Raw genomic sequence first — 12,517 nt, 5'->3', positions numbered from 1 at the left:
GGCCAGAAATTCAGGCTCTTACATAGCTAGGATATGGTATGAGGGCTGCTGTAATGGGTACATGAATGAAGCAGTGCTTTTCACATTGGGGGTTGTGACACATCAGTTAGGAGGATCGGAAAGTCAGCATTTAAAAAATCAGGATGTCTCCTAATAGTCACACATACCTATTTACATTTCTTAAGGCAAGAAAGATACAGCTTGTACTTGTGAGCCATGTTTATCTTATGTATAACATAATATTATCCTTTTCCCAGTTTTCTCTATCTCTGTAGGAAATAAAATTACTCCAATTACAATTGTAATTAATATGGATAATCAAGATTACATAGAACCAATGCTACTAAAGAAATACAATGTAAAAAAAAATTTTTAAAAATAGGATGGAGTCTGTTTCACTGTTTTATGAAACTGTTGTTTAGATACCTGTGTGTGTAAAAGTTACTTCTCACTGTCCTTCATAATCAAATAAGTTGGAGAACTAGAGATGTAGAGACAGATGAAAAAATAAGGAATAAGAACAATAGTAGCTGAATCTTAGTATTGCTGTGTCTCAGGCACAAGGCTTAGTGCTTTACATGTGTGATTTCATTAAATACTCACAATAGCTCTGTACTCGAGATATTTTACTCCCATTTCACAGATTAGGAATTGGATATATAAAGACGTCAGTTAACTAACTTGCCCATTGTCAGACATGTGGAATATGGCGAGGCTGGGGCTTTATCCCAGGCATTCTGGTTCCAGAGCCTTTGCTCTGGACTTTTTCTAGAGAAGGGATGACTGACTTCCCTTCTCATCAGAGATGCTTGCTAGAAAGGTGTGGAACTTCAGCAGAGCTGTGAGGGGTGAGGTTACTCCCTAGGCACTGTGGCGGGAAACAGGCATTTCGCGCAGGCAGGAAAGTGGGAACATAGGCTTGGGAGTGGGGAACGGCTTGCCGTGTTCTAGGAGTGTGTTCAGTTTGGCTTGTCTGGGACCTGTGGTAGGAGAATAGAAGGAGACTACTTGTAAAAGTGAACTGGGAAAGGTAAACTGGGTCCAAATTCCACACGGCCTCGAATCCTGTGGGAAAGACTTGGACTTTTGGTAAACAGGTTGTTGAGAACCATGAAATAAATTTAAGTAGGAAAGGAACATGATCAAACTTTACATGCTAGTTAGATCTGGCCAACAAGAGTGGATTGGAGACAGGAGAGGCTGGAGGCAGGTGGGAGGTTGCTAAGCCACAGCCTGGGGGGAGGAAGGCACCCGCTGTGCCTGACTAGCCTGTGTTTTATGTATGTACCTGTGCAGGGCGGGGCGGGGGGGACGGTGCCGGGAGCTCTTGGACACACCTGCTCATTTGTGCCTTGCCGTGCGGCAGTGGTCACGTGCAGTGCTCTGTTTCTGTGATTATTTGCCGGACATCGACTCACCGCTAGTGACTGGGGACTCCTGCGTTTGTGATTCTCTCTGCAGACACTGCTTCCAAACAAGGACCCATAGAGGCTATCCAGAAGTCGGTCCGATTGTTCGAAGAAAAGAGGTATCGAGAAATGAGGAGAAAGAATATCATTGGTCAAGTTTGTGATACCCCTAAATCTTATGATAATGTTATGCACGTAGGCTTGAGGAAGGTGACCTTCAAGTGGCAAAGAGGAAACAAAATTGGTAAGGAAACTGAGGAACGTGACACAAAGGTCACCTCTCTTAGAAATGGCAATCATTGCACGTCTTTAGGTTCAAGCCGTTTCTCTCATAGACCTGGCAGGTCTTTTGCAGAGGGTCCTGGTTTTTTGTTTGTGCAAATGTCATATGTCTGTAAAATGTGTTCTAAGAGCAATATGAGAGGAGATTTTGGATTTTTAAGTGGCTCATTAAACCGACTGGTTTTGCTCGATAACTCCAGAAGTTGCCAGTTAGCCATTTGTTCCAGTTGATATTCTTACGATCGTGTTCCCTCAAGAACATTACCGAAGAGAGACTGGATGCAAATAGAGACAGTCTTTCCTAAAACATTGCCTATTAATTCATTTCCAGGTGAAATAACTCATGGGAGATTGTGTGACAGAAGGAGCCTGATGATGTTTCAGATCCTTCCCTCTTTTAAATGCATCTATGTATGGAGTGTTTAGGTCTGATGAGGCAGACGCAGTTGGAATATAGGACTCTGGGAGCCTCCGGGACCCTGAAGTTTCCGTAGAGCTATCCATAGGCGCAGGAAACACTGGAAACAATGAAGTGCTGTAGAAATGTTATCAATTACTGTTACCAGTCTTAGCCATATATGCCCTTAGTTTAATGTCCCCAAAGATACGTTGGTGCAGTATCCACTCCTGCACACAGGCTCACTCCTGGCTACTCCCTGCGCCCCACCCTGACCCTGACCTCCTGAAGGGTCATAAGGGCTCAGAGTGTGCACCTTCGTACCTCTTCTGGGGTTTGCCAAAGTCACTTCTCTTTATAGGTATTTACAGGTAAGGCACAGTGAAGAGATGGCTTTCGGTTATTGGGGGACATTCAGAAACGTTTTGGGTCTTGCGATAGTAGACTCTAGGTAAGGTAGGTGTCTGAATATAGATCCAGAATTCAAAAGATTATTGTACATCTGAGTGACTTAAAAGGACCTAGCTTTGGTGACTGAGAGCAGTGTGTTTGTTCTGTTCACAGGGGAGGGGCAGTACGGGAAGGTCTACACCTGCATCAGTGTCGACACTGGCGAATTGATGGCTATGAAGGAGGTGAGTGGTCTGGCCTTCCCGGAGGCCCTTCTGTTTGGAGCCTCTCTGTGAGACAGAGATTTGGTAAAGCAGCTCGTTTGCGAGGCCTTCTTAGCGCACAGAGCCAGCTCGGGTGCCTCCGTGTTGCGTCGTCTGGGCAGATACCCCGAGACGGCAGAGTAACGGGGTGTCCGACTCCAGTGCGGATCCCGGTGAGGCTGCTAAGACCGGTGCACACGTGGTTCTGCCCCCGCGCAGGGATGCTCGGGGCCGTACCAGGGAGGCAGGCAGAGTTAGCCGAAGACCCAGAGCACGGTGACAACGGTAGCATCTTGGCGGGGAGCCGGGGGAGGAGACCTCTGTGATCGGCTTCGGAAACAGCTGCAGCTAGGATGGGGGGGAGCCGGGAAAAGCCGAGGAGGCCCGTCAGGGAAACGGATACCGTTGTCGCTCGTGAGGAGACGCTTCGGGACTCCGAAGGGCAGAGGAGCCCGTGGAGGACGAGTGTGGGGCTGCCGCGGCCGTTTGTGTGGGCACAGCAGCCCCCCTTTCGCAGCTCCCGGGGCATTTCGTGTCTTCCCCGTGTGGCTCTTCCCCGCCCTGCTTCTTCAACCTCATTGTCGCTTGGCTGGAAGCTTCCTGAGGGCAGAGTCCTCTCTCGTCTCTGCCTTGCCAGAACCGAGACAGCTGCGATCGCCTGCTGACCGTCTAGTGGTTTTGTGAGTTCGGTCTGCACTTCGGAGTGTGAGCCCGTGAGCAGGTTGCTCGCTCATCAGCATCGTAAAGCAGGCGCATTTTATTCGCGTGGCCCGACAAAGGAAAGAAAGACTCAAAATCGAGTCACAAAGCCACTGACCGTAGTCCCCTGGGTCTGGATGGTACAAACGTCAGGAGACGGCCTCCCGGCCCCCGCGTTCGAAAGGTGTCTTGTCCTGGTTTGTGGCAGGACTGACGCTAATCGACGGTTTTCTTTTCACAGATTCGATTTCAACCTAACGACCATAAAACTATCAAGGAAACTGCAGACGAATTGAAAATCTTTGAGGGCATCAAACACCCCAATCTGGTTCGGTATTTTGGTGTGGAGCTGCATAGAGTAAGCCAACTTTGGTCACACGGTTTTGTGTGAGGAATCAGTTAAGGGCGCAGGTGGAGTCCTGTTCTACATCACAGGTCTTCTCATTTCAGAGCACAGTAACTTTGCCTAATTATCAGGAAATCTCCATGAGTTACATCATTTCTGCCTTCTCTCTGAAACTAGAGGAGTTCTTCCTAAAATGTAAGTTGTAGACTGTAGTCGTTAACCCGACATTATAAAGCACTGAAACCCATCCTGCCAGTCAGAAGATTCTTCCAACGTGCCCCTTACACAGCGCGTTACTTTTTCCCCCAGTTTTCACTGAACCGCCGTTGTGTGCGCTATCGAGTAACGCTGATTTTCCTTTTACACGTGTGTAAGGGCCCATTGTGAAATGAGAACGTTACAGCCTCAGATTCGTTTCCCCCCTTGTGTTTGGAAGTAAACACTTGGAGGGAAAGAGGATAACTTGGAGCATCCCGGTGGAGTCTGAACTTCCGGGGGAAGTTGAACGGTGATTTTTAATGTTTTCCCAAACAGATTCGTGTCTGAAAAGGATGTGTTTCAGTACTTAATAATACATTCGTAGGGACAGCCCTGTTGGTCCCTGTCTGAGATTATATAGCAGACTTCGTTTCAGAGGTTTATGGACACTTACCACCTGTGATTTGGAGAAGACGTTCTTGTCCCAACCAGCTGTATAATTCCAGACAGAGGAGGCAGGCAGACACCTGTGTGCAGGAGCGAGAAATGACTGCTACAAGACAGATTCAGTGTCGAGGAGGACGAGTGTAGCCTACCGTTAGAAAGAAGATTCCTTTGGGGTGTGACCTGTGACGTTTTCCAGATTCTTCACTTAGCGTACGTGTGAACACGCGGCTGCATCTTCTTCCACCCGCAGGAAGAAATGTACATCTTCATGGAGTACTGTGACGAGGGGACATTAGAAGAGGTGTCGAGGCTGGGACTTCAGGAGCACGTCATCAGGCTGTATTCAAAGCAGATCACCGTTGCCATCAACGTCCTCCACGAGCACGGCATAGTTCACCGAGACATTAAAGGTAACCCCCTGGGACGCCTGGAGGGCTCAGTCGGTTCAGCGTCTGCCTCTTGATTTCGGCTCAGGTCATGATCTCACGGTTTGTGGGTTCCGCGCGGAGCCCGCTTGGGATTCTCTCTCTCTGCCCTCTTCTACATGCGGGCGCTTGCGCACGCTCTCTCGCTCGCTCGCTCTCCCTCTTGCTCTCAAACTAAACATTAAAACGAAGGTGATCCCCATACTCACCTGGCTGCCGGAGACCAGACTCCTTGGTGCCCAGCACCAGAACGTGGCTGCTGCCAAGACACTCGTTCCCACTCCCACACGTCACTTCTCCACAAAGAAGTACCCTTACTGGCAATATGCTTCCACAAAGAGCCCAGTATCGAGAGGCCATGTAGAACACTTGTCTCCACCCATGAGCCGATAAGTCTGCTCTTTGCGGGTCACATTCTTTTCAGTGAAGTCTGGTTTCTAAGAATAAAATTTGCGGGGCAGCCGCAGGGCTTAGTCAGTGAAATGTCTGACTCTTGACTTTGGCTCGGGTCACGATCTCAGGGTTGATGGTTTCCAGCCCCACATCAGCCTCTGCACTGACCGCAAGGAGCCTGTTGGAGATTCTCGCACTCTCCCTCTCTCCCTGCTCTTTCCCTGCCTGTGCTCTCTCTCTTTTTCTTTCGAAATAAATAAACTTCCAAAAAAAAAAAGAAATTTGCTATTTTTAATAGGCTGATTTAGCCAAGCTTGTGTATTTACTAGACGTTCACTGCTGGAGCTCTTTTCCCCGTGTCCGGACTCTTTGGTATTTCCATGTGGACCTCGTGAATGTGTGAAGGGACAGTGAGTCTGAAATGGAAGCCATGTCCTGGGCGAGAGCGTTTATTGACGCCAGCCTCCTCCAGTATAGAGTTCTGCCAATGACTGACTTGGTCACGCTGATTGATTTGAAGCGCTTTTGTTTTCTGGAGTGAGGGGAATGGTCCTGCTGGTCTCAGAACTGTCTCTCTGGCGTTTGCCCCTGGCCTTTGTATTTGGGAGCCTTTGAGGTAATTCAAGTGACGAATTACTGGTCTCCCGTGGGTCCTCGAGTAAAGGACTCCACTCTGTCACACAGCCTGGGGCCAGCCTAAACACGTTCACTCTAGAATTGGCTGACTTCCAGCCGGGCCCTAGGCCCGGGGCGGGGATGGATTACACCAGAACCCGGTTTGGTCTGGGTGTAAGAGTTGTCCACCCTCTCTGCAGTGGCCCTGAATCCCCAGCGTCCCCCAGTCTCGTTGCCTCCCTACCTGCCCGTCTGCCAACACCGCTGCTGGGGTCATTCTGAGCACTTGCTTAATTGGTTCTTTGTCAGGCCACGGCATTGCCTGTTTGCAATTGTTCTGTCTCTGACCCCTGTCACAAAATGGTACCTTCCCGTCGTCAGCACAGCCAGGGTCCTTGAATCAATCCATTCACTTGTGTCCTTGTGACATTTGTTATAACTCAGCACCGCCAGTGTGCACATGTGGGCCAGCTCCAGAGTCATGAAGTTAGCGCTGTCGAGTCCGCTGTGGGGACAGCGTACCCTGGGAGCACTGGGGCGCTGAGGACTCCCTGTTAGATGTCAGCTCATTGTGTGGCTGCTTATCTAACGCGAGTGGCTCCGTCATGCTCTTTGAGGAAGGTGCCACAGGACGCACGGTGCCGGAGAGATCGTGGAGCCTCGAGCTGACCAGAGTCGGGAGCGTAAGCCCGGATTCCAGCTGGGGTACGCGAGGCACGTTGCTTGTAGACACAGAAGCAGGCGGCAGAGCGTTCTCTTCAGGGAGAGGGTGACGTCCGCCCAGGGCGGCCTCGGTCGGCCTACGGGGCAGCGGTGCGTGTGCCGGGCCTTCCGTCCGTGCCCACTGTTTTCAGGGACCCACAGCACAAGCATTTGCGCCATATACACAGCTTTTTGTCTCTGGGTTTTTAGTGTCAGAGTTTGTGCATGTATTTCACTTCAGAACCTATCGGTCAAAGCTGTTTGTACGGATATTAAAATTGCTTTGTATTAACATTTGTGCACAAGGCTTAAGAGTCTTTCTGTGATTATCTTTGTAAGTGGAGTTTTATGAAGCTTTGCGTAATTCAGTTTGTGAAGCAAGTCCCTGGGAGTTCTGGTTACCGTGCGAGCTTAAATGCACCTGCGTGCCCTTCTTCTTCCGGTTAGGGGCCAACATCTTCCTCACCTCATCTGGACTCATCAAGCTCGGGGATTTTGGATGCTCCGTAAAGCTTAAAAACAATGCACAGACCATGCCGGGCGAAGTGAATAGCACCCTGGGGACTGCAGGTAGGGACTGGCCCGATTGGGCTTTTCGAAGGCGGCTCATTACGGTGCGCTTGCCATCTGGGCTTTCCATCACCCCTATTGTCAGCTCGACCCGGGAACAGGGAGGAGGGTTTCTAAACACCTTTCCCCCATAGTGAGAGGCAGGAGGAAAGTTCTCCTTCTCTTCCCCGGAACACTATCGTTTGTTGTTCACATGGGGGATGTTTAAATGATTCCAGCCCAAACTCAGCCGTATGTATATTAAACACGATGGTATGGGCTGGTTTGTTTTTTTCTTTTCGAACATAACCTCTTGATTGTCCAGCACCTGTGACCGTTTCATGTCTGTCTAAAGCAGACAGGCAGTTTGGAGCATTATCGGCCCTTCTAAAGGAAAAGGAGTGGGTAGGCACACCCAAGAGAAAGTGAATGTCTTCACACACGGGCACGTGCTACCCACACAGCCACGCCCACACCTGGCCTGCTCCTCACCATGGTCCACTCTTTTGTCCCCTTTAAGAGGGACATGCAGAAAGGGTAATTAATTTGTTTCGACTGTTCAGTGGCATAAAGCTTTTCATCCTCTTTTGTAGTGCAGGTTTCACATTTTTAATGTGAATACAGTTTATCTGAAGATTTGCCATTCAAAAATCGTCCTTTAGATAGTAATTCAGCCTCTTGAAATGTTCACTCAGAAAACTGATTCGAGATGTCTATTGCTTTTGATGTTTCCTATTACATAACTCAGAGAAAGATCTCCCTGCCTGCCCCCAGCAAATTAGTTGTTTCTTTTATGTGGAATATTAGACAATATTAATTTCATGGTTGGCTTGATTACTGTGTGCTACTGTGTTTATAACCTATTCCTTTCCCCGTATCTGTGATTTTTAAAGCATACATGGCTCCAGAAGTCATCACTCGCGCAAAAGGAGAAGGCCACGGGCGTGCTGCTGACATCTGGAGTCTGGGGTGCGTCGTCATAGAGATGGTGACTGGCAAGGTAAGCGGGGTGCACACCTGGGGGCAAACCCCCGGGGGGCTCTGTACCCTGACAAGACTGGATGTGTGCTTGTATCATTTATTATCAATACCACGGACATATCTGCTAACTAGAGACCATGACTAAAGATTAAAAAATGTGACCTGTCGGGGCACCTGGGTAGCTCAGTCGGTTAAGTCTCCGACTTCGGCTGAGGTCATGATCCCGTGGTTCATGGGTTTGAGCCCCGCATCGGGCCCTGCGCTGACAGCTCAGAGCCTGGAGCCTGCTTCAGATTCTGTGTCTCCTTCTCTCTCTACCCCTCCCCCACTTGTGCTCTGTCTCTCTCTCAAAAATAAACATTTAAAAAAAAATAAAAAATGTGACCTGTCAAAAGATACAGTACTGTGAAGACGAGTGACAGACTAGGAACCAGATATTTATAAGATTTATAACTTTGAGCACTCTTACGAGGGAATAAAAAAAGTATGAAGCTGAAGTTAAAACACTGAGAAGCGAGGAGCTACAGAAAGAAACAGGAAGCCAGAAACTTAGGTCCACTCGACAACTGGCATGTGAGGGCAACTTTATTCATAATTTGCCAGACTTGGAAGCAGCAACCAGGGTGTCTTTCAGTAAGTGAGTGGATGAGCAAACTGGAAATGCGGACAACGGAATATTACGCAGCAACGAAAAGAGATGAGCTGTCAGAAGACGACTTGGTGGAACCGTGAAAAGCATGCGACCACGTGAAAGAAGCTAATCTGAAAACACCACATATGTATAGTGTGATTCCAGCACGTGACATTCCAGGAGAGGCAAAACCGTAGAGGCAGTAGAAGGATCAGTTGTTGCCAAGGGCTGTGGGAAAGGGAAGGAAGGGGGAATAGATCGAGCACAAGGATTTTTAGGGCAATGAGGCTGTTCTGTAGGACTGAGTATCTGCAAAGTCTAAAAACTTATCTTTTGGGGGGCGCCTGGGTGTCTCAGTTGGTTAAGCATCTGACTTCGGCTCAGGTCATGATCTCATAGTACGTGAGTTGAGCCCCGCATCGGGCTCTGTGCTGACAGCTCAGAGTCGAGTCCACTTTGGATCCTCTGTCCTCCTCTCCCTGCGCCTCCCCCACCTCACATATTCTCTCACTGTCTTTCAAAGATAAATGAGCACTAAAAAAAGTTAAAAAAATTATTATTATTAAAAAAATTTAGTTTTTGATGAAAATACTATTAAACGAGGCAAATGTATAAAGGTACCATTGTGTGTGTGTGCGCGCGCGCGCACATGCAGCAGCATCATTTTTGTAAAGCAGAAGATGTTACAAACCTCTCGTGCTATTAGTAGGAAACTGTATTATACCTTGCGGCCTCTGAATGAAATAGCATTTTATTGTTATGTTTTATGATATATAAAATAACCAGAGCTTCGCACTAATAGAATTTCATGTTCACTATTCAATAAGGTAGTGTAGTAATTCCCTATAAGATAACTGTTGAGTTTTATATGTTTTCTTGACATGTTTACATCATTTTATGTGTTACATTTTTTATTGTATGATGTGGCTTCTAGGTAATGCTGGGCTAACATTAGTCCAGGAGAGTACTCCAGGAGAGTACAGACAGGGTTAGAACATCCACACGGGGTCGGCAGCCTACGCTGACCACCTGGTTTTGTAAATAAGGTTTTATTGGCATTCAGTCACACCCATTCATTTATACACCTTCCTTGGCTGCTGTCACCCTGCAGTGGGAGAACTGAGGAGTTGTGGTAGAGGTCACGTGGTCCGCAAGCCTAAAATATTTACCGTTTGGCTCTGTAGCTAAAAGTTCGCCGGCCTCTGACATGTATTAATATTGAGGTGCCTGAAAAGACTTGAAAGTTTCATTTTTTTTTTTAAGGCCATGTAGTATTAAAACCTGTTTTTTCCCTCTTTTAGAGGCCTTGGCATGAATATGAACACAACTTCCAGATTATGTATAAAGTGGGCATGGGGCACAAGCCACCGATCCCTGAAAGACTAAGCCCAGAAGGAAAGGACTTCCTTTCTCACTGCCTTGAAAGTGAGCCCCGGATGAGGTGGACGGCCAGCCAGCTCCTCGACCACGCCTTCGTCAAGGTTGGGCAGATCGCTGAACAGTGTTTTTCATGTTTCAGTGTTTGAGTTCTGCTTATGTCTGGCACTGAAGGAATTTGGGAACTTAGATATAAAATCCCTATATCTGGAATGGAAAGGAGGTCAACGTATTATGCCAAGGGGTTTTGTATGTTATTTTGGGGAGATACGTGTTCATTGAGGTCCTCTGCTTGATCCATCCGGGTGTGTTTGCAGTGCACTTGAGGCTGTTACGTGGAATTTTTAATGGAACTGGCCGAACGACCCTGTTTCTACTCTGGAGAGTGCATAGGCTGCTTGAGTACAGGGTTAGTAATGACTAAATTCTAGGAGGTAGAGATGGAGTTAGTAATGACTACATTCCAGGAGAGTAGAGACCGGGTTAGTAATGACTCAAATCTGCTAGGAGAGTAGAGACGGGGTTAGTAATGACTGAGTTCTACTAGGAGAGTAGGAATGGGGTTAGTAATGACTATGACTAAATTCTAGGACAGTACAGACAGGGTTAGTAATGACTCAAATCTAGGAGAGTAGAGACAGGGTTAGTAATGACCGAGTTCTACCAGGAGAGAGTAGAGGCAGGGTTAGTAATGACTAAATTCTGGGAGAGTAGAGACAGAGTTAGTAATGACTGAGCAGTCAGTATGTTCAGAGCCGGGATAATGGTACGCATGCTATGTTGTGGGGTCACTGAGAAGAGCAGTTTAATCCAGCTAGGTAATCTCAGGTATTGCTTGCTCTGGAATGAGATGCCTGAGCTGTGTGGGAGGGTTTGGAGGGGTTAGGCAGGGAGGGAGGGGTATGGCAGGGTGAAGAGGGTAAAACAGTCAAGGAACTGTGTGTGCAGATGGATCCTAGGATGTGGAAACTGGTAAAAGGTAAGGCTGGAAAAGTAAGCAGGCGCCACATGAAGGAATTTCAGTTTTATTATAAGCATAATATTAAATAGTGCTTTGGAATGATCCTTCTGGCAACAGAATAGTGAGGAAGTTGGGTACAGCTAATAGGCTGGGCATGGGGGGTCAGGGGCGAATTATCAGCAATACTTAGGGGTTAAAATGGCCACCACCAAGTAGCTGATGAGCTGAGAAAGGCGAGTGAGGGTGGGGTCCAGGACGGCTTCCAGGTCCCGGCTTGGGTCACCAGGTTAGAGACCCCGTTGGCCAAGAGGGGTACAGAGGCAGCTGGTGGGGTGCTGAGTCATGGAGGTGGCGGTTCTGTCTGTGGCAGATCACAGTCGAGGCGCGTTTGGAACATCTGCTCAGGGACTTCAGATGGGCACGTAGGTGTTGCAGGCCCGCGCCCGGGAGAGAGTGGGGCCCAGATGCAGACCTGGGAGACAGAACGTTGAAATACTCCCAGAGAGTATTTCAGGGAGAAGTGGGGTGCCCGTGAAACCCTGGGGAAAACAACACTGGAAGGGCCTTGCAGGGGAGCCCCCGATAGAGGAAAGGACGATGCGGAAGAGAGGAGTGACCACGTTCATGGGTGGGTGGAATTAGGGAACAGACAGCTGGATTTGCTATGTAGATATTAAGGATCTGTGATTAAAAAGACACTAATTTCTTTGTTATAAAGCATACAGACAGACTCTTACCGCTTTCAGTGGTCAGGTGACAGAGCAGTGACTTAGCTCTGACCTTATTCGCCGCACCAGCCGAGCCTCCCCCCGCCGTCTCAGCGCTGGGAACGTGGAGGCGGCGGCAGTGACTCACCGTGAGTTGTGCGCGGACCGTGAATCGTGTTCAGCTCTCTCCTGCCTCCCTCACAGGTTTGCACAGATGAAGAATGAAGCCAGTTGGTCTGCGGCCTGGTGGTGTGTGTGCTCGGAGAATCCTCTCTCTCAATCACTACTGTATGTAATATTTACATAGAGACTGTGCCGAGAAGCAGTGTAAGCCTTTCTAACCTTCCAAGACTGAGGACTGCACAGGCGACAAGCGTCACTCGTCCTGCTGCTCCTGTTTGTCCGATGTGGCGCGGGGCCCTTCCGCGTGACGGTGTCCACGAGGTAAAGAAGCTGCATGTTAAGTGCCATTACTACTGTACACGGACCATCGCCTCTGTCACCTGTTTCTCGTGTGACTGAGGACCGTGACGTCAGTGTAGTATTTTTGACCTTCCCGGGTTCAAAAGCAGTTGTAGTGTTATCGGTGTCCTGGGCCTTGTTGTTAAACTTCTTGTTTGTCGAGTGCACTGACTGTGAAACCTTACCTTTTTGTCGTTGGCAAGCCACAGGCTTGTTACGCAAAGGTGATTGATGAAATTTCAGAAAAAGGTTCTTTTTTCAATAAATGGTTTATTTTAGGAAA

General features: G+C 48.3%; 1 protein-coding gene and 1 long non-coding RNA gene across 5 annotated transcripts in view; one reads left to right on the top strand and one right to left on the bottom strand.

Moving 5' to 3' along the window:
• MAP3K4 (mitogen-activated protein kinase kinase kinase 4) overlaps positions 1–12,517 on the top strand; it is a 114,352-nt gene extending 101,835 nt beyond the window's left edge. For all 4 annotated transcript variants that reach the window (XM_040448707.1, XM_040448705.1, XM_040448706.1 and 1 more), the window contains 8 exons: positions 1,462–1,653; positions 2,653–2,723; positions 3,682–3,798; positions 4,682–4,841; positions 7,014–7,136; positions 8,009–8,115; positions 10,029–10,208; positions 11,977–12,517. In XM_040448707.1, coding sequence (XP_040304641.1) covers positions 1,462–1,653; positions 2,653–2,723; positions 3,682–3,798; positions 4,682–4,841; positions 7,014–7,136; positions 8,009–8,115; positions 10,029–10,208; positions 11,977–11,997 — 971 coding nt within the window. In that variant the 3' untranslated portion in view covers positions 11,998–12,517. The remainder of the gene's footprint in view (positions 1–1,461; positions 1,654–2,652; positions 2,724–3,681; positions 3,799–4,681; positions 4,842–7,013; positions 7,137–8,008; positions 8,116–10,028; positions 10,209–11,976) is intronic.
• Positions 11,114–12,037, bottom strand: LOC121013216 (uncharacterized). The gene is made up of 2 exons (XR_005782583.1): positions 11,921–12,037; positions 11,114–11,537 (listed from the first exon to the last, which is right to left on the bottom strand). It is a non-coding gene; the product is annotated as an uncharacterized LOC121013216 (long non-coding RNA).

Source organism: Herpailurus yagouaroundi, unplaced genomic scaffold (genome assembly GCF_014898765.1).
Source record: "Herpailurus yagouaroundi ecotype Mexico unplaced genomic scaffold, PumYag 198, whole genome shotgun sequence".
Taxonomy (NCBI): Eukaryota; Metazoa; Chordata; class Mammalia; order Carnivora; family Felidae; genus Herpailurus; species Herpailurus yagouaroundi.
The sequence above is the reverse complement of the archived record's forward strand: the minus strand, read 5'-3'. Positions and strand labels throughout refer to the sequence as shown.